The sequence below is a fragment of the Nycticebus coucang genome, chromosome 7 (assembly GCF_027406575.1).
Source record: "Nycticebus coucang isolate mNycCou1 chromosome 7, mNycCou1.pri, whole genome shotgun sequence".
Taxonomy (NCBI): domain Eukaryota; kingdom Metazoa; phylum Chordata; class Mammalia; order Primates; family Lorisidae; genus Nycticebus; species Nycticebus coucang.
Genome location: NC_069786.1, coordinates 722,906 through 748,664, shown reverse-complemented (window position 1 = coordinate 748,664; position 25,759 = coordinate 722,906). Strand labels below are relative to the sequence as shown.

Sequence of the window (25,759 nt, the reverse complement as noted above, 5' to 3'; positions counted from 1 at the left end):
GAAATTCAGGATTTCACTCTCTGTCAACTTCCAGAAGAAGATGGTAACTAGATGTATGGATTGTAAGAATTTCCACATGCATTGCCTCTTGGTTATCCCATAATTTGTTTTTACCCGTCTGGTCTATAAAGTAGAATTTTATGTCATTACTTTATGCACAAACCTTCCTGGTTGCTTTTATTGTTTTCTTGGAGGCTTTGGCACTGTGCTCACACAGAATGGTGGGCACATCTCACCTGTCTGCACCTGACTCTCAGGAGCCAGCCTCTGCTACACCTGCTGGAGCATCCTGTATCCCAGGGGCTGATGCAGGCCCAGAAACCCCTGTCCTTGTCCAAAGGCAGGAGTGATGGATGGTAGGAACTGCTCCCATTACTAACTCTGGGTGTCAGCCCATTCCTTAACTTCTCAGGCTCTCTTCTTTATTTTTAATTAAAATAAATTATCGATAGGTAATTTAAAATACATACTGTATGGTAAGTATTACAATATGTTTAAAAATAATTATTCATGTAGAGACACGCATTTATACATTTAATATTAAGTATTAAGAATGGTTATTTTGGAGTGGTAGAATTATACATAATGTTTATTTTTGGTACAGTCTTTGCATACTCTACTTTCTATAATAATCAGGAAAAATAGCCATCCAGAAACAGTTAATAGATTTTACTTTTATAAAAGGGTGTCCATGTAGTGACGTGCAGTGCCCCCTCCCGGACAAAGCTCATCCCTTCTGCCCCCAGGGTAAAAAGCTTGGGCATTTTCTTTCCTCTCTGATTTATTCCAGGCACACAGAACAAACACTGCCTGGACACGTGTAAGCCCTCAATAAATATTTTTTGAGCAAATAAATAAACTTTAATGCCCGGAACTGGAAGCCCCCCAGGAGGAGTAAGAGGGTCCTCGTGGCCCTCTTCTCGTGTCGAGGACGACAGATGACGTTGGGGCAGCACAAGTCGTGTCCAGACACACTCCTCCTTCAGCTCTCTACAGCCCTCCGAGCCCCATGGAAGACTCTGTGCACGTCAGAGAAGGGACAGGCGTGCTCTCCCATGTTTGCTTTTCCTCATCTGTGCGCGACTACTGAGCTGCTGAGTGCACTGGTGTCATGAGCACTGGCTCGTGCTTACGGCTTACAGGGATTTGACAAAGTGAGTACAATGGTGTCTGCCATACCTGTGTGTTCTAGAGGCAAAGTGAGGTGAGGTGTGGAAAGTACTTCAGAGCAATTCAGTTCTACTCCTATTATAATGTTCCTGTGAATGTCTCTCTTTACATCAGAAGGATGTTGGTATAACTTATCAGAAAATTCTCATTGTCAGGTTCCTAAAGTCAGGATGTAGTGAAGACAGAATGGGCGTCGGCTCTGTCCATGGGCTCTTCTCAGTAAGCGTAGACCTCATCAGCTGCCCAAACAAAGCCTGGTTTAAAGGGTCCATTAGAACAAATATATATATTTTTTAATGTTATAAATATACATAATATATATTTATGTAGAATAAATGTATATATTCTTTATATATAAAGAAAGTATATAGTTTGCCTACTGAGTTGTCATTATTATTATAACAGTATCTTGCAAATTTTGAACACCTGATTTGAAGACATTCAGTGTACATTCATGATTCATTGCATATACCCTCTACATCTCAACCTAGTAAATCCACAAAGCTGCCCAGACCCTCTTGGCATTTTGTAACCAAAAAATGACAGGATGCACCCAACCTCCCTTCTTCCCTGTCCGTGTGGTCACTCCCCACTGCCCTTTTCCCTCACCTTGATAGGGTGAGGTGGGGCCCCAGTTTCTCCCTGTCGGCCACACACACACCCCTTTAATCCATATATTTCTCTACCTCAATCTTTCAAATATTGCTCTTTTTCTCTAAGTAAAATGTTTTTCTAACATGTCATTTGTGAGAAAGATTTTGATCATGTTACAATGCCATGTTTTAAGAAGAAAAGTCATATGTTTTGATATTAAATCTGTCTCTATATAAAGGGCTAGTGTGAATCTCAAAGTGCTGATCTTATAAAGCACTGAAGATTGGGAGGAGAATCTATTTTCTATTTTCTACTATTTTAATAGTTTGACTTTTTTTTTTCCTCACCCATAGCTTACTTTCATGATGTATATTTTTTAAATTATCCACAAACAGATTAAAATAAGCACCATGGGGCAGCCCACCATCAGCACCTGAACACCATTTGTAAGACGGTTTCCCTTTTCAAGCTCCAGTACAGTAACTGGCTTACAAACTTTTGGATTACAAGATGATTATCAACTGTAAAGAGCCATATTGATTAAAATCAACAGATTTTTCAATTTCAGGGTTGAAACCATATGGATTATTTAGCATCTCATTAGGAACTAAGATATTATGGAAGTCCATTTCCTAGTTCTAGACTCTGCAAGCAAATAACCAGCTCCCCATAGTATGGTACCAAAGTAGTTAATCCAGTATGTTAGACAGCCCCATTTAATAAGCAGAGAGTGCCTGAAAATAAGAAACATATTATATACATTTTAAGAAAAAGATAGGCTGGGCAAGGTGACTCATGCCTGTAATCCTAGCACACTGGGAGGCCAAGGTTGGTTGGATTGCCTGAGCTTAGGAGTTCAAGTCAAGTCTAAGCAAGAGTGAGACCCGGTCTCTACTAAAAAAAAAAAAAAAAAAATAGAAAAACTAGCCAGAGCTCAGGGCCCATAGCTCAGTGCCCATAGCTCAGCAGTTAGGGTGCTGGCCACATACACCTGGGCTGGCAGGTTTGAACCAGCCCAGGCCTGCCAAACAATAATGACAACTACAACAAAAAAATAGCTGGGTGTTGTAGTGGGTACTTATAGTCCCAGCTACTTGGGAGGCAGAGACAAAAGAATCACTCAAGCCCGAGAGTTTGAGGTTGCTGTGAGCTGTGATGCTACAGCACTCTACCGAGGACAACAAAGTGAGACTCTGTCTTAAAAAAAAAAAAACTAGCCAGGCATTATGGTGGGCACCTGTAATCCCAGCTACTAGGGAGGCAAGGCAAGAAGATCACTTGAGCCCAGGAGTTTGAGGTTGCTGTGAGCCATGGTGATGCCATGACACTCTACCCAGGGCACAAAGTGAGACTGTGTCTAAAAAAAAAAGAAAGAAAGGAGTAAACTCTATTGTAATATTCAATATATATTAATAACAAAAGATGAACACAAATCATGTTTAGCCCCTGCTCTAATTGTAGAAGTCAAACTGACTGGAGTGTTACAAATTTAATACATTTTTTCTTTCTTAAAATGTGTATAGTATATACATTTTTGGCACGCTCTGTATGTGTATAAACATTTATTGTGTCATGTACTGTGTATAGTAATCACCTCCTGCACTGCATATTTCTTTTTTTTTTTTTTTGGCTGGGGCTGGGTTTGAACCCGCCACCTCCAGCATATGGGGCTGGCGCCCTACTGCGATGAGCCACAGGTGCCGCCCTGCACTGCGTATTTCATTACGTAGTAAACTGTTACAGTTACACTTTTCAAGCAGAGACCTCGCACTTCCTCTACTATGGTGGATCTTAGTCTCTTCATCCTTCCCTACAATGATATTAACATGTAATTAATATAACAGCAGTTATTTCCCCGCATTCTTAAATACAGGTTTTAATCAGCTTCTGTGAATACACAAAATTTGCTTCTAATACTGAACACAGTCCCGGTCTGTCTCGTGACTCAGGATAATCGCTGGAGCATAGCAGTGGTTCTTCTCTTTCACTACTGCAGGAGACCAGTGGCTGTGGACAGGATGGGATTTTTTTCTTTCCTTTAATGAACCAAGCTCTGAGGTTTTCGGGGGGTTTGTTTGTTTTGTTTTGTTTTTTGATACACAGCCAAGGATCATTTTGCAACCACACATGATAAAACTTTAGCGCACGCAGGCCCTAGCAAGGGCGGGGTGGGTCTGGTGAGCGGAGCTCTCTGTGCACTTCCAGTCCTCAGCCTTTCCCACTGACAGGAATTATGCATAACCACACTACTTCCTGCACATTGGCCAGTGAGCGGTCACTCTCATACCTTATTAAAAGGATGTATTGTTAACACTTTTAAAGAAAGGATTGCAATTCAACTTTACAGTTTCCAGCCTGTACTTGTGTCTCTTTTTTTAATAAGTGAGATGGCAGAGGAAATGTTTACATCAGCTTTATATTAGTTTAATAGGCAATAGCTTTATTTTTCAAATCATTCTCTTTTAGAGTGTCCATGGAGTTTGCAGCTGCTTATAAAATATAAGGCATTCATTCATCACTGTAAAATAGTTGTTTATTTCCTTTCCATATTTCCTCTTATAAAAAAAAAAAAAACTCCATTCTGCTAGGTTGTTTTGAGTTTTTATAAAGTAGTATTTGTTTAACGTCACCAAGAAGAGGTTTAGGACAGTTGCAGGATTAGCAGGGGAAATGTGACACTTAGTGGCCTCTCAGGTCATCGTGGTGGGTTTGGTACACGAACCATGATGGAGTTATCTCCTCCCTGTGCAATCGCCACCCAGCCAGGGAGCCGTGCCAGCGTTCATGTCCCTCTGCAGCCAAAGTCTGAGGCTTCCTCTCCCTAACAGGTTCAAGGGACCGAAGAGGATCTTGCGATGTGCAAAACAGCTTTCTCAGACTAAGATCAGGTTGGGCTTACCAATCAGAAGTTGAACTGCTGTTCATTTGCCCTAAATTAACCAGAAGCTTGGTTTTATTTTATTTTCTGACAAGTTTTTAAATGTCTTTAAAACTTAAGTGCTTTGGGGGGTTATTTTTGTTGTGCGTTTTTTTTTTCTTTCATTTTTAGTTGATCAGAGAGAGAAAGGAAATATGGCAACAACAACAACAACAACAAAAAGTCAGCCCAAAAGGAAATATGTTAAAACAGTGAAAAACACAGAATTGTGGTGCTTCTCTCTATGCTAATCTAACCAAAGATGTTAAGCTGCGACGCTGAGCCTCTGTCATGTGGCTCCTGTATCTTACCGGGATATTCGTCCTTACCAGAAGAGCAGCGTTTATTATCACAGGTGACTGAACACAGAAGAGAAAAGCAAACAGAGAGGCTGCATTTAATCACTCTAAGCAGGTTTCATATTTGCTTTCTCACTTTCATTCCCAAGCCAGACGCCTGTCAGTGAAGTGTGAGCACCAATTGCCTCTCTCTGCACATCGCTGAGACAGGCCAGGAAGAACAGGTGCTGAGCCCACAAAAAGATAAACATGAAGCCACTCTTGGTGAAACAGAATTTAGCTGAAGTAGGGCTTTTGAATTACCCTTGTGCTACTACTGTTCAAATATTTGCTAATAGATCCTGGAAGGAAGAAAATGTGGTCACCTAAGGTAAAATTCCTTGTCCTGTTCCATCCTTAAATGATGTCTCAAAGACCCAGAAAAAGGGGGTAGTTTAAGAAAGAAATAGGAGCTTGTTTATGGGGTTTCAGGTACACCTAACGTGGCCTTAGTTTAGCAAGTACAATTAAGCATTGCCAAACATTCTTTCATGTTTCCTGAGTGTTTATTTTAGAGCTGACTTGCTGGTAAGGCAGATTAGAATGTTTACTACAATGCGACTTGTATCCCTCGCTGAGGCTATGTTAGCCATTCCCCAGGCCAGGGTAGCCCTGGGAGGTTATTAAACCTGAGCATCACAATTTACAAAGAAATCGGAAATTTGAGTGAAGCAGATGTTTGGGATACAGTTTGCTTTCCACACACTTTAACCTGTGTTGCTGCCCACCTTTGAAGCTTAGCCTTATTATTTGCACGTCTGTGAATTATCAGAGATTTTCAAAAGCACACTACAGAGAGTCAAAAAAGGAGAGAGAGTTAGTGGAGAATTTAGCCAGGAGCTTCTAAAGACATCACTAATGATTCTCACATCTATATTTGTTAGGTTCCTTTGATAAGTCTTATTGTTTTCTATCCTTTGATTTAAAGTGATCTCCCCCCCTTGTCACAATGAACAGTGGTGCTGGGAGCATCCATTCATTCAGGCATATGGCTCAAGTAATAGTTTAGTTGTTTCCTCTCTGAAGGTAGGAAGTTAATGAGAAACACAGATTAGGATCTAAGAGCTATTCTGAGATTAAGATAAGGTATCCTAACAAAAAGCTTATGGGGAAATGAAGGATTGAGAGAATAATTATACTTTTGTTAAAATAAGACTCACTAACTTTTAAAATATTTTATGTGGCTTTAAAATGACCAGATTCTCTGCCAAGTAAGCCCTGTGAATGTAATGTCATCACAATATTTACTGATCAATCGATTGCCACGTCTTGTTTAAACTTCCTTTAGGATACATATACATAGTCTATATAAATAAAATTCCAGGGTCATTTGGGGGTTTGTACAAATCATTGTCATGCTTACATGTGAAAATTATCACTGGCGAAGGAAAAATAGAGCCTTCAATATCCTATTTTGGTTATGCTTTCTATAAAAAGTCTATGAAATAGTGGAATCATCTCAGCCAGGAGAACAAACTGTCGAGCCGTCCTGTTGCGGCTTAACTTGAGCACAACCATCCCACGTGGGGATGCATTCAGAGCCAGTTGCTGGAACCGAGTGCCGGGGCTGCAGCCTGAATCCCTGCGGGAACTTGGGAAATGTGCCCTCGTCTCCAGATGGCAAGCCCTTGGGGGCAGAGCCCTGAGATTCTGAGAAATATGAGGTCTGCTTTATTTAATTTCCTCTCATTTACCAAGAGTCACAATCTATTTCAGTAAATAAATTCAGGAAATTGGTAAAGCACTTTACTCCATCCTTTGTGTGTCGGCCCTCCATGGTTATCATGTTCTTCCTGGCTCCCAGGCTGTTCACAGCCTCCCTCACTTGCCTGGGGCCAGTTTAGGACGCCCCTGGGAATGGGTGCTGCTGAGCTTAAGCGACATAAACAAACTCAACAGCTTACAAGTTTTACAGAGCAGTGTATTTCCTCTACTTTGTTAGTAAAGGGCTCTAAGTTTAGAGATTTTCTGTATTGATTCTGGCATCCTTTTCAAATAATTCTTTTCACTTTTCACCCCAGGACCACTTTACACCCTGGGATAGAATAAAAGAAATGGTCATTCATTCCATAGTACCAGCAACCAGCAGCTCTAATCCTTTTTATCCTTTCTTTTTGGTTGGTAAAACCCAACACCCAGTCTTGATACACCAGCTGTGCCCACAGTCAGACTGGACTTTTCTTACCTTCATTAGCCACTGCGTGTTGTTTTCCATGATGTTCTCCAGCACTTGCAGCCTCTGCACTGAGTCGTCATAATCCAGGGGCGCGTCCCTCTGCACGGCGTTGGACACGTAGGCACTGGAGGAAGAGCGGCAGTTGTCCATCTCCGGCAGGAGGAAAGTGTAGCTGCAGGACCCGTGCTGGACCTGGTACTGCCTCTTCCCTATGCTGTCCATGCTCTTCCGAAAGTTACTGTAGGCTGCAGCCAAGACAAGATCACAGCTCAAAGTAAAGAAAACAATCTGCCACATTCTTTCTTTCTTCGGGTAATAAACCACCAACTTAGCAAACCTCAAGGCACATGTGAGTGCAGAGTCCCAAGCGGCAGTCTGAAACACAGGCTATGCTGCCATGACTGGGGGCATCGATGAAAGTCTTCTTTTCCCTCCTTTTCCAGTGGCAAACTTGGTTTGGAATGCTGTCTTCTCTGCCGGCATGCAGTGAACTGTCAGACTGCGGTGGGAAGAACAGTCCTGCTCACTTGGGAGGGCTGCGTTTGCTTTGCAGAGCAGCTTGCAGGTTCCTGTGTCCCTCTCTCTCTCTCTCTCCCCAGATTCTACAGTGTCAGTATCTGAATCAATCACTTTCCTTTCCTTATATGATAAGTTGATAAGAACAGCCAGACGTGTGTAGCGCACTGCTCCGCCCTCCTGGCTTACCCGTTATCTTCCTGTAGGGGGTCACTAGCCAGGCAACAGGAAAAAATCAGAGCAGAGCGCCTGCGGTCCGGCCAGGACTCAGACAGTGCAGAAGCCTCTGGGAAACACTGATCAGTTACAGGACCCCTGGGCATTTCCTAGGCACCACCCTAATTAAGTATTTCCTAGAGAGAGCAATTGGTCTCTTTTGTCTGAAACTGATTTCACAGTGCTAAGCTGGCAAAATATCTGAGGTAGTAACTTTAAATTTAAAGTACAATGAAAGTTCCTGTTTTTTCCTTTAGGAATAAAAATACTACAAGTATGTCAGGACTTCAGTTTATTTTTGTTATTACAAATAAAGAGGAAGAAGTTTGGCTCTTGTAAACTCTATGCCTTTTCATAAGGAAAAACAGTTCCATTCGTATTAATTGATTTCTGAACTGTTAGCTAAGTTAATTTTCATTTTTGAAGTTTGTTAGGAAGGTCTTGGTTTGTTAAATCATGCTAGGAAGATCAGTTTTCTGAGCTCTGACATTTATTTTAAACAAAATAGCCACTTAAATATTTAAAATAAACTCAAACTATACTAGACTGACTAATAATTCAGTAAATTACAGTAGAGAAATCAGAATTTAAATAAGGGTCGAAAGGGGAACACAAACTTCTTTATAGTATCAGCATTGTTCAAATCTCATAATTTTCTAATATACTATCAATTACCCAGACAAATCACTCCCCTTTTGATTAAGCTCTGATGTCCTTATCTTTAAAATTCAGGCATTGCGTTAATTTCCAAGATTTTTCTACTTCAGTTCTATGGGTTAGGTGAGTTACTTCCTTTAACAAATAAACCTTAATACTTATAACAACATATTAACTCACCAGCCCAAGCATACATAGGGAAAAAAATTCCAGCCTTTGCTATGATCTGTTTATATCTCAGGGTATAACATTTATTATTCCCGGTAAGTGCGGACTAACTGGTACACTAACTTAATGGACCATGTCTGCCCAGGAAAGCCAAATAGCAATCTATATTATGCAAGACCATCTTTCAGAGGATTAAAGAGGGATGGTTTTAATTATTAAGTCAATGCAGACTTTGGACATTGAATTTGATTTTCTTTAGATCTGTTTTCAGGAGACATAATTAGAACTGCAAATAAATTCTTCCTGTTAATGGACTTTCTCCCAAATTACCTCTACAACAGGGAACCTGAGGTCCATAGGCAGAATTCATAGGATTCATGAGCTTAGATGGGGGAAAAATATCTTTTTCACTAAGCTCTAACAGAAGTACAGCCTTTCCATGAATACTTAACAAACAAGTGTCAATATCTGTGTCTTTCTCATCAATCAAAATCATAGATATTTTTATTTCCTGTCACTCACACTCAGGACTACATTGTTAGTAAACCCGTCCCTAGATCTTGTTATTGAATATTTGAATGAAGAGCACAGCTATCTCTGGAGAAAGGGTTCCACTGTATAAAAAGCTAGAATGCACCCACGAGAAGGATCACAGTAGGAGAAACGGTATGACTCCACCAAGTTCCTGGGGCATGGTTTCCACTAAGGAAACACATTGAAGAAAATGTGCCTGTTCAGACAGCGAACCACAGGGAAGCATGTGGCCCACCAGCCCAGCCTAGTCCTCTGCCAAAGCCTGACTCTGCGCGGCCTCCAGCACTGGCTGAGCTTCCCCAAACCTCATCCTTTCTTTGTAGAGTTTCTAATCCTAAGTTTTGTATAGGAATATTAATTACGTCTTTATAGGCACTTTCCATTAAATGGAAATCAGTTCTTCTGTCATCAATTAGTATAACTGTGTTGTTCTCTGCTTGAATGTAAAACAGTACCAGAGGGTGCGAGCTTTTTCTTCAAAATTTATTTCCTGTTTGAAAAAGTATATTATAAGATACTAACATTACATATGTGGTTTTAAAAATCATTCAACTGGGCTCATGTGGCTAAGGCGCCAGCCACATACACCTGAGCTGGTGGGTTCGAATCCAGCTCAGGCCCGCCAAACAACAATGATGGCTGCAACCAAAAAATAGCCAGGCATTGTGGCGAGCGCCTGTTATCCCAGCTACTTGGGAGGCAGAGGCAGGAGAATCACTTGAGCCTAGAAGCTGGAGGTTGCTGTGAGCTGTGATGCCAAGGCACTCTACCCAGGTGACAGCTTTTGAGGCTCTGTCTCAAAAAAAAAAAAAAAAAAATCATTCAACTGTCTTCCAGGCAAATAGGGTGGTTTAAAAGAAACAAACAGGAAAGGACATACCGCAAGGATGTCTTGTCTACCAGTTTGTATCAGACACTCCGCAAGGCTCCAGATGAGAGATGGATACAGCTGGGTTTCAGACCTACAGAAGCTAATGGGGTGAGAGAGGGATCCGTGAACAAATAGGATGCGATAAGAGAAAGAGCTGTGAGTAAACCTAGAAGGGAGACAGTGCTGCTTCTGGGACCCTGGTCCTGCGTGCAGTTGGAGGGACTGTCCTTACCCGGTCCCCTCCAGATCAGAACATGGAAGGACCAGCTCTTTGTAGATTTGTAATTGAAAATTGTTTGAACCAGAGAGTCAGGAGAAGCTCTAGGCAGACCAGGAACCAGTGATCTTTTTCTGTAAAGAGCCAGGTAGTGAATAGTGCAGGCTCCGCAGGCTGTGCGCCCTGATCCCCACCAGTCAACTCTGCTGTCGCAGCACAGAAGCAGCTGTGAGACACCGTGTAAGAGAACAGACAGGGCTGGGTTCCAGGAGAGCTTTGTGCATGATACTGACGTTTAACTTCCTCATAATTTTCACACGTTATGAAATATTCTTCTCTAGATTTTTTTCCCAACCATTTAAAAATGTAAAACTCATTCTTAGCTCATAGACCATTAGAAACCAGGCATGGGCTGTAGTTTGCTGACCTCTGAGTTAGGACCTGGGGGACTAGGAAGTGGTCAGCAAGGCCGTCCACTACACGCAGCCAGTATAAACAGGGGAATCTCTGCAGCCTGAGCTCTCAGAACTGGGAAGCATGAGACAGGTCAAGGAAAGGGGCTCATGAAAGGAGCAGGAATGTTGCCCAGAAAGAAAGTGCCTCTTTGAAGCTGGATGTGAAATGCAATGTGGGGAAGAAGTGCTGGGAAAGTGCCCAGTGGAGGGCCCAGTGGAGAGCACAGGCCACACCGCAGGAGCAGCAGAGACACTGGTGCAGCCGCACAGGGTCTCACGGCCACCAGCCCGGGCCGCTGCAAGAACCAGCAGGAGGCCCTCCAAGGAGCCTGGAGATGGGTGTGCTTTGGGCCAGGCCTTAATGTTCTCTCCCACCCGGGCCACAGGGGAAGAGGCTCAAAGGCAGCTTAGAACCCCCTGCACATTTTTTTTTTTTTGCAGTTTTTGGCCGGGGCTGGGTTTGAACCCGCCACCTCCGGCATATGGGGCCAGTGTCCTACTCTTTTGAGCCAAAGGCGCCGCCCCCCTCCCTACACTTTCTTATGAGGCTTAACTATGGGAAATCTTTGGTTTTCTTCTTCAGTGACTTGCAGAGAGGATAGTGTGAAGCAGATGAGGCAATAAAATGAGAAATACTATTACAGGCTTCCCAAACCACCCTTCCTGCCCACCATGTTTTTTCCTTATAGTTTTGCAGAACAGCTGTGTCCACTGTCGTTTTCTTAACGTTTGTTTTCTCCCCATATTGTGTGTCATCAGCTGACATTTCAGAGGCTCCCATTTATTCTCTGTAGAACTAAAAAGACCAGTTACCAACACCCCTAAAGAAAGAGATCAACATTACAAGAAATCTCTGCTTCGTTTTGGCCTGTGAACAAAGACCCTAACACCAAAGGATGTCTGTGGCCTCTCTGCCCACCCCAGGAGACCAACAGGCCTGCTGCTGTCGGGGTTGTGAGTCAGACCTGACAGCCTGACAGAGGCCTCAGGTCCCCCAGAACAGTCTGTGTTGTTGCCACAGAAGGAAGAAACCAAAAAAACAGATGCCAACTTTAAATCAGCACAAAGTGGGGCAGCCGCCAGGTGTGGGTTGCCAAATGGAATCTACGAGCAGCCTGCGTGACCTCCGCTGCATCTAGTAAGATGGAAGTGGGACCACCAGCCTGAGCCGAGACCCAGAGACTCCTGACAGCACTCTGCAGGTGCAAGCTTTGAAAAGCCGTGGCTGATTAAAAAACACGTTGGCACCTGCCTTCATAGGATCGTTTGTGCTGGGATGGTTCTCTATCAGACCCGGACAGCTCACCTGAGCCAGTCTCCTGCTTATCCCACTTCCCCTACCCACCCACCCAGCCAAGTCCACTTTCCTCTCACCATCACCACTGGGAGCAGGGATTTTTTATTTTGTTTTGTTTTGTTCTGTTTTTGTCCTTAAGTTTTGGTAAATGCCATGTTGGTATATGAAGAAGTTTCAGTGCTGAAATACTCTAAAAAGTGAAGCTGAGACAGGATGTTTTGATTTGACTTTGGCCATTTTCAGATGGGCACGCTCAGGACTCCGGGCACCTGGCGTGCTGGAGTTGAGATGGACGTTTAAAACATCATGGCCATCTCCTCCCTCCCTGCCTATGCCTGGCTTAAAATCGGCTCAATAAACCTCAGTCATTACATAGAGAAACCATCGGAAAGTTCACTGGATATACAACTGTTATTAGAAAAGAAGTTATTTGTGCCACTTTTTCCACCTAAAATTGCATGTAATAATGAGAACTAAAGAAGCAGCCACAACTGCCAAAAAAAACTTTCTGAAAGCAGGCCCCTACCATAGTGATTCCCTTACACACCTCTGTGACACAGGTTGCAGCTCTTACACGCAGGAGAGCTCCGTTTCTGCTCCATTTTGATATTTGTTGAACTGAATTTGAAGAACCACAATCACAGTCTAGAGCCATTTGGAAAGAAAATGGAGGGGCATCAACTGTTACTACTTTCCAGAGCTGCTCCTCAAGTTGAATGAATATAAAACTCTGAATCTGGAATGCTACAAAAAATAATTCCCAGCCATGGGATTTGGAAAAAGTACCCAAGGAAAGCCCCTTCAAGTTACTGTAAGGACAGAAGAAAAGGAAGAAAAGTATAAACACACGTGTCTAAACGTGTGAGGTGGATCCCACAGATGAGGAAACCCAGGTGAGAGGGCAAGATTCCCTGAGTCAAGGGCATCTCTATCTTTCTTTTATATTGAAGGTGAGGAATTTAAGGAGAATTTAAAGCAATAATTTTACCCTAATTTTTAACATGGCAAAACTCAGCCTCTTTTGGAGAGGATCAAGAATCACCACTTAGCACCAGCTGCCCTCTCTGTGCTGCACACACTCACATCCCAGAGTCCATTTTACTGCCAAAGACTGAGTGTGGCCTTTGGTCGTCCTGAGCTGGAGCCACCGCATCTCATGTGGAAGCCACCGTGCACCCCAGCACAGGCTGCATCATCTGTGGACACAGACCATCTTGTTACAAGTGCAATCCATCAATGCAGAATCAAAGTCAAATTGTTACACAGTAGCTCAGGACAAGATCTCGGGAAATCCAACATGTTGTCTAAATGCATCAGTTAAATTTTTACATGTACATTCTGTGAATCTTCCCATTGTTTTGGTTTAAAGGCTTGTTCTGCCTTTTTTCTTCTTGAATTTCGTCGAATGTAGATAGCTATACCCCTGTGATATACGCTTTAGAAGAGAAAGTTTCTGAGATGAGGTACAATGCCCAGTTTAGCACAATTTCCTGTTGCAGTTGCAATTAAATACAGCATTTGACATGAAATAGCCGGCCCAATGTATTTAGAGTACAAATGAAATGTCATCCACTTAGAATTGGACATTGGCTCCATAGAATTCACCTTTGTAAGAGGTGAGGAAATGTATATTTTGTTAAAATAAGCATCTGCCAAAGCGGAAGAGAAAGCATTTTGCCAGATGTGTTTTCAGGCAGTTTCCTTTCCTGGGAAACAGCCGCTTCCCTGCATTACCCGCTGTGTTTTCATTCCTGGGCAGATTGAGTAAGTGCGGGCATTAAAGGACCGATGCCTCCATCGCCAGGTCCTTATCTCTGACGATTATCTTTCTCCTTGCAGCTGTGTAACTTCTGTTTGACACAGACCCACAGAACCTATTTAGTTGCTAGTGGGTTAGTACTGAGGGAAGGATCAGAGTTATTAATATAAGAAAACCTTTATTATTCATATAACTTCTCAGGGGCTTGGAATGTTAACTCTGAAATTACGTCTGAATGACATTGAAAAAGAAAAGATTTTTCTTTAAAGAAACTTAAAAGTTTCCTGTATCTTTTACAGTTTGCAATGCCATAAACTGGGGGTGGGGGTCATCTGCTGAAAAAACTTTTTGTTTTAAAGCTACACTTTTTATGTTATCTTAAGGAATTGAAAGGGATAACTTTTTATTTACTAGTAACTTGGATAATATCTAATGTTTAAGATTTCACCATAAATTCCTTGAATTTTTAGGAACATTTTAGTGTATATAATTGTCTTGTTGTATTTATGTTTTTTCATATGCCATTTGATTTTTAAATATTTTCATTTCTTAATATTTTTTATGGAACATTTTATCTTCCCATCAAAAAGAAAGCCAAAAAACTCAAAATACAAGTCACAACTTTAAAAAGATAGTGGCTAAAACTCTAACACAATAGATGAGTGCAGTAGTCTGATAATATTTTTGCCAGTAATTCTGTGTACTGTTTTCTCCCTGTAGAAAAAGATACTAAACATTTTTTCCAATGGATTGATGTTGGTGTTTATTCTTTTACCCATGACCTATGTTAAGTCAAATAAAATCTTTCCTTTGACCAATACAATATTTCATTAGATATTGAGGTAGATTTTATTACCTATAATTTACATCAAATATTCCCAAATCTATTTCAGCAAAATGGTGGAAATTCAGATTTTATTCCTTCTGAAAAATGTGTCCGTCTTTTTATCATAACCTTAATTCTACGAAAAAACTATCTAAATTTCTCACAGAATGAATTTACTTGAAAGAAAGTGGCTTAGCCAACTAGATTAGTCCTCATTTAATCTAAATCTATAAAATTTTCATCTTAATTATTGGGAGAACTTTTTTTAAAAGATATAAATGTCATTTGCGCTATTTACATTAAGATATATTATCTCTCTTGGTTATAGGTTAACATAAATAAAATTGCTTATGTCAAAAAAGTAAAAAAAGCACATGGCTCTTTTGGTATTCCCGTCCATCTGGCTGACCTAACATGAAAAAAATCTTCCTGTGGGAAATTAGGCTTGATCTTTGAGTTATATGAATCCTTCAATAGTTTTTGAAGGATTGTATTAGAGTCATAATAAATAGTTATGGATTATGTCTAATTAGGACATAATCTCTAGCTGCATAAAAGAGAACGATGTTTGATTTACATATATAAAAATACTCTATGTCATTTTTGTTCCCTCATGAATTATAGTTGTCCGGTGATGGTTTGAGCTTTTCATAATAATCTAATACGTATAGTCTCCACTTTTTCTATTAACTGCTCTCTCAGTTTGTTTCGTGTTCCATAATAATAACTGTACTCCCTCAAAGTATTCCATTTCAAGGAAAGTGTCTACAGTCAAAGAAAGACAGATACAAAAGAGAAAAATAAAATGAAGTAAATTGTACCAAGACTGTAAAGAGAGGGCACCATAAGGTACCGAGTTCCTCACATCTGTTTCCCTCAAGAAAAAAGATTCAATAGTGATTTTTGAAAGCCTAGAACTATTCTAGTAAAAAAATTACTTCCCCCAAAATCCTGATGCATATTTAAATAACCTTTTTAATTTATGAATCAGAAAGTCTTACTTGACTATAGTAAAAATTAAAACAAGTCTGCAAGAAATGGTACCCATTTGAGAATGCAAATACCAAACCCACTTATACTACTCACTGTCTCCCTCTGCTGGTGTTATAACCAAAATGACAGGCAAAACTATTCATGTCATTATTAAATTAAGAGAAATGATAGGTAATTTAGGGCCTAAATTAATTAAAGTTAATATAACCTAGAATACCTTACAGTTTTAATTCAAAAGAGGCAGAAATTAGGCATAAATGCACACACACATACATACATGTAAAAACATATTTTTAAGCATTCATTTAACACCTGGCTATGAGCTTTTTCTGTATCCTCTGGCAGCGATGATGTTTCTACTGTTGTGATGGTAGAAAAAGTACAGGCTGGCAGAACACCATGGCTCACACCTGTAATCCTAGCACTGTAGGAGGCCAAGGTGAGTGGATCACCTGAGCTCAGGAATTGGAGACCAGCCTGAGCAAGGGCAAGACCCCTGTCTCCACTAAAAATAGAAAAACTAGTCAGGCATTGTGGCAGGAGCCTTTAGTTCCAGCTACTGGGGAGGCTGCAACAAGCAGATCGCTTGAGTACAGGAGTCTGAGGTTGTTGTGAGCCGTGATGCCATGGCACTCTACCCAGAGCAACAGAGTGAGACTCTGTCTCAAGAAAAAAAAAAAAAAGTAGAGATCTGTACTGCCTGTCTTCATAAGGAGTGAATTCAGAGGCCCAGTCCTCCTTGCAGCAAGTTTACAGTCTGCTGGGGCAGATAGATATCTCCACATGTGCTGCAAAAACACAGGCAGGAACATACCCAGGGAAGCTCCTGAGCCAGGTGGGGGCTAAGTGAGCAGCAAGAATGCTTTCAATGTGTATATAGATCTGAATTGTTTACTCATTTAAAAAGACATTCTCCGCCCTTCTCTTAGCTCCCCAAATGGAGAGACCAAAACTGAGGGAAATGATATTCCAAGCCAACAAATGGCTTGTACAATTAAAAATATATATGTGTGTGTGTATATATATATATATATATACACACAAGACCATGGAACTTAAATACACAAAGAGAGGAAGTGCTGGACCTTGGGGTGCCACCTGGAAGCAGCTCCCAGAGTCTCCTTAGGACTATTTCCTGAGGGGACATAAAGCCAGTAGAGGCAGGGAAGGCCACCATGTAGAGGGGAGGGTGGAGGAGATGTGATCTGAGGCAGGGAGAACAGAGCAGAAGCTACTGCAGTAATTGAGGTCAGATATTATGGTGGCCTGAGCCAGAATAGTAACACGGGGCTGGAGAATGTTAGCACACAGTCAGTAAGCCTCCTAGATTGATGGGCTGTGGGGATTCCAGTGATGGGATAGTGCAGTATTAGGACTGATTCTTCCACTTAAAACAACTAAAAGTGCTGGGTAAAATAAGAATTATTTAAAAAGCATCATTGAGGGCAGCGTCTGTGGCTCAAGGAGTAGGGCTCTGGCCCCATATACTGGAGGTGATGGGTTCAAACCCGGCCCCCGCCAAAACTGCAAAAAAAAAAGGGGGTGGGGGGAGAGGCATCATTGAAATCACAAGAAAATAAGCAAATGTCAGGCCCAAATTTAAATGAAGGCAGGAGTCAAGTGAAATATTAAATAGCTTTGTCCTGAATCATGTGCCAAACCTACAAACTTGAGCTTACTTTTTCAAGGCCTGAGTGGTCTAGGCAAAAGGCAAAGGTCAGGGTCAGGGCCAGGGCCCACACAGATGGGAGAGTCCAGGGAGAAGCAGCCTTCCAGGGGGACTGTGTCTGCAGGGTCCAGGTGGAGCAAAAGGAAACCCGCCCATCCCCACTTCTCCAAATGAATGCAAGAAAATGCACCTTGATGTTATGTAGAACCAGAAAGGGAAACACATTCCTGAGAATTTTAAGTGTACCCTTTTTAGTCTTACAGCACAAATTAGGTGGTCAGAAAAAAACACAGTAAACTTTTCCAAAATGATCCCAGGCTGGAAATATAAACCCCTTCCCCCACCTCAGGTTTGTGGTGGAAGCAAATGGGAACCTTTCTGAAAGAATGCACCTTCCTGACAGTCCTCAAAGAAGTCTTACATTTTCCCAGGGAAAATGAACAGCTCAACAGGCAAAAATAAATAAGCACCAAGAAAACACAGTGCCATTAGCAAAAATCAGAACGAAGAAATAGCAAAAACAGACGGCACAAACTTCATATATGGAAACTATGAGACAAATCTTATAAAATAACCATCCTCACTATATCAGTTTCCTAGGGTTGCCATATCAAAGGACCAAAACTGGGAAACCCCAAACAGTAGAAACTTACTGTGTTTGATACACTGAAGTCCTAATCCTCATCTGGAAGGCGAGTTGTTGCAGATGTAATTTATTAAGATAAGGTCATCCTGGGATGGTGAGGGCCCTGATTAATGTGACTGGTATCTTCAAGGTGATGCTTCTACACGCCAAAGATTGTGCCACCAGAAGCCAGGGCAGAGTCCTCAGGCAGATTGTCCCTCCTAACTTCAGGAAGGAATCAGTCCTACTGCACACCTAGATCTCAGACTTCTGCCTTCCAGAACTAGGAGAGAATCAATTGCTGGTGGTTAAGCCAATCTGTGGTACTTTGTTATAGCAGCCCTAGCAAACTAATACAGCCTCCAAAAAAATTAGTAACAGAAAAGAAGTTAAAATATGTTGGTCCCACACAGCCTCCACCAAACACTTTAGTCTTCTGGTTCTTATGCTTCCTGTTTAACCTCGGGGGGGGGAACAGTCCAGGAGGTCTTGGTTTTAATGATGGTAATAACTATGCAGAGATTCATACTGCAGCACAAAAACTGTTTCCTAGAAGTCCTGAGGCTCTTTACCTGCAGTCAACCTGTGTGAGACTGACCTGCGTGCAGCCCATCCCAGATGCCGCTCTCTGTCACCCAGGGAGGGCTGGGTGACCTCGGGCCTGCACTTGGCCTCTGCAGCAGCATTGTGGTGAAGTTAGTTGCTGATGGCTCATTATCTCCACTGACTGTGGACTCAGTAGTCTGGGGTGGTCCATGCTGGATTGCTGCTCCTGTTTTAGAAGGATATCTGTGCATTCATCTCCGCTGCACCTGCTCGGACAAAAGCAGTGGCATCTACAATGAAATCCGAGAGAAGCCAGTGCAGGCCCTCTCCCGTTCTGCAAAATATTTATCTCAGCTGCCTGCTGTGACGAGCCTCCCTTCACCACTGAGCCTGAAAGTCCTGCCCCTGGAATCGTGGTCTGGAGGAGCTGCAGGATACTCCCGACAGCCCCAGCCATCCTGGGTTTAGGCTGTAGTAGAAGTGGCCAGAGTGCCGTGAAGTTGTCATAAACGCTGCCTGGACTAATGAACAAATTAAACCTGGTGGCTGGACATTGCTTCCTTGGAGCATCTGTGGTGCCTGGGCCACAGCCTCTCTGCACAGGGCTTCTGCTCTCCACACTGCAGTGGTGCTGCAGACAGAGTTTGAGCAGGGCCTGTCTCCCCACCACTGCGCACACCCCACAGCCTGGAGCCACCACATGACTGAATGTAGAGGCAGCAGCTTGGAACAGTGGAGCCATCAAATGCACACTCGCATGTTCTGAATGTACAAATGACCCAATGACTGTTCAATAGATGTACTAGGACTTAAATAATCAGAAGAAAGCGTTGTCTTTTAAGATAATTTTCCGAGGTTATATGCACTTTTCCTGATGCCCCTATTCAGACCTCTTTAGAGTTTCTACTGCATAGCTGCCGTAAGCTGAGGGCTTGTGTTTGAATATCTTCCACGATGGTAGATCTTTGCTTATTAAAGGCAGGACAATTTTTAATATACTCAAAACTGTGGTGTTGACCTATGTTTAATACGCAGCTGAGCACAATCCTGCTGGTTTTGATTTTCTTTTATTCGGTTTGATAAATGTGAAAGATTTTGCTTGTTGTACAAGAGATGCAAATTAGGGAATCTTCAATGAAAGATCATTAGGTGATTTTTGCTAATTTCACCACCTATCTAAGTGATCCAAAGCCTAATTAATCCAGAATCTATGTCTTCCACCTACCTCCAAAGTAGCTGCAAGAAAAGTCAAACCCTTCTTAGTCTCAGTGTCATGGGAAACAGGTCTCCTTTGCCTCTGGACCCTCCCATGAGACAGCAAAGTATCTCCTGCGTCTCTGAATTTGAAATGAGGGGTTTCCCTGCCATGTTTAGGGACAGCCTCATTCCCCTGCTGAGTAGATCAGAAGTGATCTCTCCTTTCACCAACAGCTAAAAATACCGGGCTGGCCTTGTTTCCCAGACACTTGACTGTCCTGTAAACATGTGGACCACGGTCTGTGAGAAGAACAAGCCTGGGCCACTGTGACAGCTCATGGGAGAGGGAAACGGGTGGAAATTCCTTCCCAAACTGGTATTTCTAGGAAAACATTCAGCCAGAACCTGCAGCTGTTCGCTATCCAGTATCAATTATAAACAACATTTTAGTTGGCAAAAGAAAAGTGAGAGAACAACAAGGCTTGGAGCCTAAAACTTTGGGAAACCCCTGTTCATAATGTGCTTAGTTAAGACTTAAAAATATGCCTATTTTCAAAACATAATCTCTAATATCCAACTTTTCTATGCTTCTCATTTAAACCCCTTAATGATTAAAAGAGGAAAATACTTGATCATTTTATAACAGTCTAAATTTCACCAATTATGTAATTGATTTTTCCCTTTTTTTCAGAATAGACTATTTCATTACTACCAAAATGCCAGTAATTTGGAGAAAATAGAATAGTCAATAGTGAGTTAGTCAGCAAACACAGAACTCTGCAGAGAAGATGTGTGTTGGCACCTGTCAGCCAGGGAAGCCGACTGCAATTTCAGAAGTACCATCGTCCACAGAAGGGGGAGTTGAAGGCTAAGCAGGGCCTCCCAAAAGCTTCTCAGTGGCAAATACAGGCTCAAGAAAGGGCTGAGCAAATGTACCACTTCTCAACACCAAAGGCAGGTGGCAGCTAATACAGTTCAAACTTGGATGCTGGTCTCAGGAGAGCTGCTTCTAGCTCCTTTGGAATAGGAAGCTCCTTAATGGAGTAGAGCACGTGGCTTTTATGCAGACAGGACCCAGAATCCTAGCACTGGGCCAGCTGCCCAGAGCAAGTAGAGAGCTGTGTGATCTGGCCTGGGGCTGTCTCAGGGGCAGAAAACTCTGGCCCTGGGATCAAGACTGCCCGAGAGTAAGCTGTGTCTTGAGGTAGGCAGAACTCACTTATACTTCTGACTTCTCCACGCTGGCACGGCTAGCCTGTACCCTCTTGCCCTGGGTGTCTAATGACAATAATTGATGGGCTTTTTGAAGGATGAAATGACATTGACAAAATACTGATTTAAAGCATGTGGGAGGATATGCATAGGTTATATGCAAATATCGTGTCATAGCTCAGCGCCTGTGGCTCAAGCGGCTAAGGCACCAGCCACATTACACCTGAGCTGGCAGGTTTGAATCCAGCCTGGGCCTGCCAAACAACAATGATGGCTACAACCAAAAAATAGCCAGGCGTTGTGGCGGGCACCTATAGTCCCAGCTACTTGGGAGGCGGAGGCAGGAGAATTGCTTAAGCCCAGGAGCTGGAGGGTGCTGTGAGCTGTGATGCCAAGGCACTCTACCTAGGGTGACAGCTTGAGGCTCTGTCTCAAAAAAAAAAAAACAAATTTTGTGTCATTTTATATAAGGACTTGAGCATCTGTGCATTTTGGTATATGAGGGGGTCCTGAAACCACTCTTTGTGAAACCAAGGAAGAACTGCATGTTAACCTTCTCAGCAGGGGATGGATCTACCCCTGGTCTGTGTTTATATCCAGAAATCCATTGCTCCTGTGCTGCTGTTTGTAACTGTGTAGCCAAGGAAAGCTATTGAACTGTATGTGATGATTATAATCAAAAAGGATGCAGGATTTGAGGTTAAAGCAACCATTCTCTGTTCTTCCATTTTTTTATTATTAAACATCAGGATCCCATGTGAAAACTGAGCAGTATCTTCTGGCGTTTGTACAATACCAGCATTCCTACAAGGAAGTTCGGAGGTTATGGGCAGATTCCGTGTCTGGCGAGGGTATGGGCAGATGCCGTGTCTGGACAGCACCTTCTCCATGTCCTCGAGTGGTGATGAGAGCAAGGGAGCCGTCTGGGGCCCGTTTTGTAACAGCACTAATCCATTCATGGGGACTCCCCCTCATGACCTAATCGCCCCCTAGAACCAGCACACTGGGGAGTAGATTTCTACATATGAACTTGAGGGGCACGAGCTTTCAGAGCACAGCATCTGGTCCCTGCTTCCCTTAAGTGACCTTCAGCCCTCAGCTCCGTGACTGCTGGATGGGCAGTGGGTGAGATAAAAGATGTTGAGTGGGAATCGCTTCAGACACCCTCCCTGTCGCATCTGGCGCCAGCATGCTGCAGCACAGCCTCACAGCTGGGACTCGCCGAGCGTGGCGAGCATTTGCCCGCAATGAAGTGCTCATAGGTCACGATTTTTTATCAGCCATTTTACTTTCAGGATCTCTTTCAGTCCTAACAGTAACCCTTCTGGGTATAGGTAGCTTCATTCTGCAGTCGAGGAAACTAGCCCTTAGCAAAGTTACAGAGTAGAGCTAGAGTTACTACTTTGCAGAGCTAGAGTTCAAACGGAGTCTGACCCACAGCGTCACATCCATCATTCTGCATATTTGATTATTTAAACTCCGACACTTGGAATTGGACTAACATAGTCCTTTTAAGTTCATGGTCTCTTCATTCCTCCATGCTTCTTCTCTTATCTTTTTTTTTTTATAAAATTATTTTTTTTTTATTGAGACAGAGTCTCACTTTGTGGCCCTCGGTAGAGTGCCATGGTGTCATAGCTCACAGCAACCTCCAACTCATGGGCTTAAGCGATTCTTTTGCCTCAGCCTCCTAAGTAGCTGGGACTACAGGCGCCCACCACAATGCCCAGCTTTTTTTTTTTTTTTTTTTGTAGAGACAGGGTCTCACTCTGGCTCAGGCTGGTCTCGAATCTCTAAGCTCAAGGCAATCCACCTGCCTCGGCCTCCCAGAGTGCTGGGATTACAGGTGTGAGCCACCACACCCGGCTTCCTTCTCTTATCTTTTAATGTTATTTTTGTTTGCTTGTATCTGATAATATGGTAAACTCTGTGAACTCCCCACTCAGCTCAAGGACGAGAGCACTGAAACTCACCTTTCTGAGCTCCATGTGCTGCATTGCCATCGAGTCCCTGTCCGAGGACACTGGTGTCTGGAATTCTTTGTTATTCAAGCCCTTCTCTGTGTGGCATCGTCCCAGTTTCATTATTTCTCTGACTTCCACCGTCAGGCGCTCTGCTCCGTATTTCTGCCAGTGCACTGTGCTCAGCTCTGGCTTTTGTTCCCACTGGGCCTTTTTCTTAGAGTCTTTTGCTACCACAAGGGCCTCTGCTTTTCAAAGCCTTTCTCATCCTCACATCCTGCTTTACTTTTCCACAAAGGCTTCTCCGAGGGCCATGAGATTCTGTGCTCTGAAATTCTGCGCCGAGTCACTTGGCACATAATAGGCTGTGGGGCATTCAGTGTGGTCCTATTCTGTAGGAAACTAAAACTTCTGAAGATATTTTTACTTTTCATCTTGGTAAACTCCTGCCTTGATGAATATTAGGGGCCCAAGAATTTTTGTGAAACAGGATTCACAGAGAAAGGATTGAGATAGGCAGTAATTGAAATGACCCGTGAAGTGTTCCTCAGATGTTATAAATATGCACAAAAACGTGCGCAAGTATTTGCTTAACACTTTTCATGTGTTTGCCATGTGCTGGCTGTATAGAGTCAAGTACTAAAATCTACAAAATCCCTGCAGACGGGGATGTGCACGGTGCCTTAGCATGGGGAGGAGGCCAAGTGCGCGTGCGTATAATGTCAACATGAAGCTGGCCGGAGGAGTCAAGATGATGGAGGAAGGAGCAGACTCGTCCAGCATAGTCAGCACAAGTCTTTCAGATGAGACACCGAATGAAGGGCAGAGTTCTTGGAAAAGGACCTCTCAGTGCCTACAGGAGGAGCATGGAGTACTGAGGGCTGGATGATAAGAATGAAGCCTGTGGGCATAAGGGCAATCCTACATTTCATGGACAGTTCTCAGAGTCATCTATGGCAAAGGCCCACAAGATTACTGGACGCAGAAGGGGCAGCTGATGGTGCTTCCCGGTCTTGGAGTTATGGAAACCTGTTCATCTGTTTACTTGTGTGTTTCTTTTTAAGATTCATCTTCTTTGATACTTTGTACCTAAATTCTGCAGTCCTAAATTCTGAATTCTTACTACTCCAGGTGGATAGGCTTTACTCTGGTCATTTCAAGATTCAGAGTGCACATCTGAGTCGACTCTGAAACTCTGGCCCGTCTCATGGATGCGTTAGTTGTTCAGCAACATTTGCTGCCTCCAAAACTATCTTTGGTCACCTTCAAACCCTTCTGACATTCCTGCCATGGTCACTTCTCAAAAACTCTTGCTAATCCCCAGGCTTGTCTGTAATGAAATCTTTAGATTGGCACATTGAATTTGTAATCAAAAGTCACAATTGATGCCAAAATCAATACACACTTTAAAAATAATACTACAGGCAAGTATAATGGCTTACACCTATAATCCCACACTTTGGAAGGCCAAGGCAGGAGGATCACCTGAGCCCAGGAATTCAAGCCCAGCCTGGGCAACAAAGCAAAATCCCATCTCAAAAAAGAAAAAAATCAACCTGGCATGGTGATGCAAACCCATAATACTAGCTACTCAGGAGGCTGAGATGGGAGGATTGCTTGAGCCCAGGAGTTGGAGGTTGCAGTGAGCCATGATGATGCCACTGCACTCCAGCCTGGGTGACCTTGTATCTAAAATATATATTTGTTTGTCTTGGCGCCTGTAGCTCAGTGGCTAGGGCGCCAGCCATATACACCAGGACTGGAGGGTTCAAATGCCACCTGGGCCTGCCAAACAACAATGACAACTACAACAAAAAAATAGCCAGGTGTTATGGCGGGCACCTGTAGTCTCAGCTGCTTGGGAGGCTGAGGTAAGAGAATTGCTTAAAGCCCAAGAGTTTGAGGCTGCTGTGAGTTGTGATGACACAGCACTCTACCTACGGCGACATAGTGAGACTCTGTCTCAAAAAATAAATAAATAAATAAATAAATAAAATGTATATTTATTTTACATATATACTTATCTATAGGTACGTATATATGTACACTGCAAAATTAGAAGCTTCGGGGGGATCTCTGAAGTTCATCTGGTGCTTGTCACCCATCTGAGATGTGATTCCTCTTCGTCATGAAATGTTTATATTCATATCACAATCTGGGGTTTAGTGAACCATAAAAAGTTAGAAGTTAATGCAAACAAAAGTCACCCTCTAAATACATTTCAACTGATTTAAAAGGAGACATAGCGGATGGAGATTATTGTGAAAAGAACTCTGACTAGACTAATTCATTTTTATTTTAATCTCTACTTGTCTCAGTCCTTTTAGCTGCATATTCAGTACTTTTGGAAAGTACTGTAACCAGAACACAATTCATTGTAACCCTAAATGACCATTATAACAAGGGGAGGAAAAAAGTTTTAAAGGGTTATCTTATAAAGCATTTCACACTGCAGGTCAGAACTTTGCTTAATGTTTCCCAGAATTTGACAGTGTACGCAGCAGCAGCAGCAGTGATTGTTTTACAGTGACTACAACACAGTCGTCCTGTCCTACTTGCATTTTCCAAATACTACAGTCATATTCCAACAGGATTTATTGATTCTGGAAGTCCTTGTGTTTAAGCACAGTTCTGCTAAACAGGTTGGATCAACCTGTGTCCCTAGTTACACAACTACTCTGTAGTTGATTAGCAAATGGCAGAACAGAAGCGATCTCACGAGTGCCCCAAAGCCCACAGGCCCAAATAAAACTCATGTTTAGGAAACTTCCTAGATTCCTTCTGGCAGTTTTGACTGACAGGGACCAATGAATCCGTGGTGTGGGGCGTGGAAGAACTCATGTTT

The 25,759-nt window shown here is 42.7% G+C and overlaps 2 protein-coding genes across 3 annotated transcripts in view; one reads left to right on the top strand and one right to left on the bottom strand.

Annotated features, from left to right (window-relative positions):
* Window positions 1-7,969, bottom strand: part of ANGPT2 (angiopoietin 2) — a 59,729-nt gene extending 51,760 nt beyond the window's left edge. For both annotated transcript variants that reach the window (XM_053596662.1, XM_053596663.1), the window contains exon 1: window positions 7,205-7,969. In XM_053596662.1, coding sequence (XP_053452637.1) covers window positions 7,205-7,492 — 288 coding nt within the window. In that variant the 5' untranslated portion in view covers window positions 7,493-7,969. The remainder of the gene's footprint in view (window positions 1-7,204) is intronic.
* The window catches only part of MCPH1 (microcephalin 1), a 219,724-nt gene that overhangs the window by 134,224 nt on the left and 59,741 nt on the right, over window positions 1-25,759 (top strand). The window lies entirely within an intron of this gene.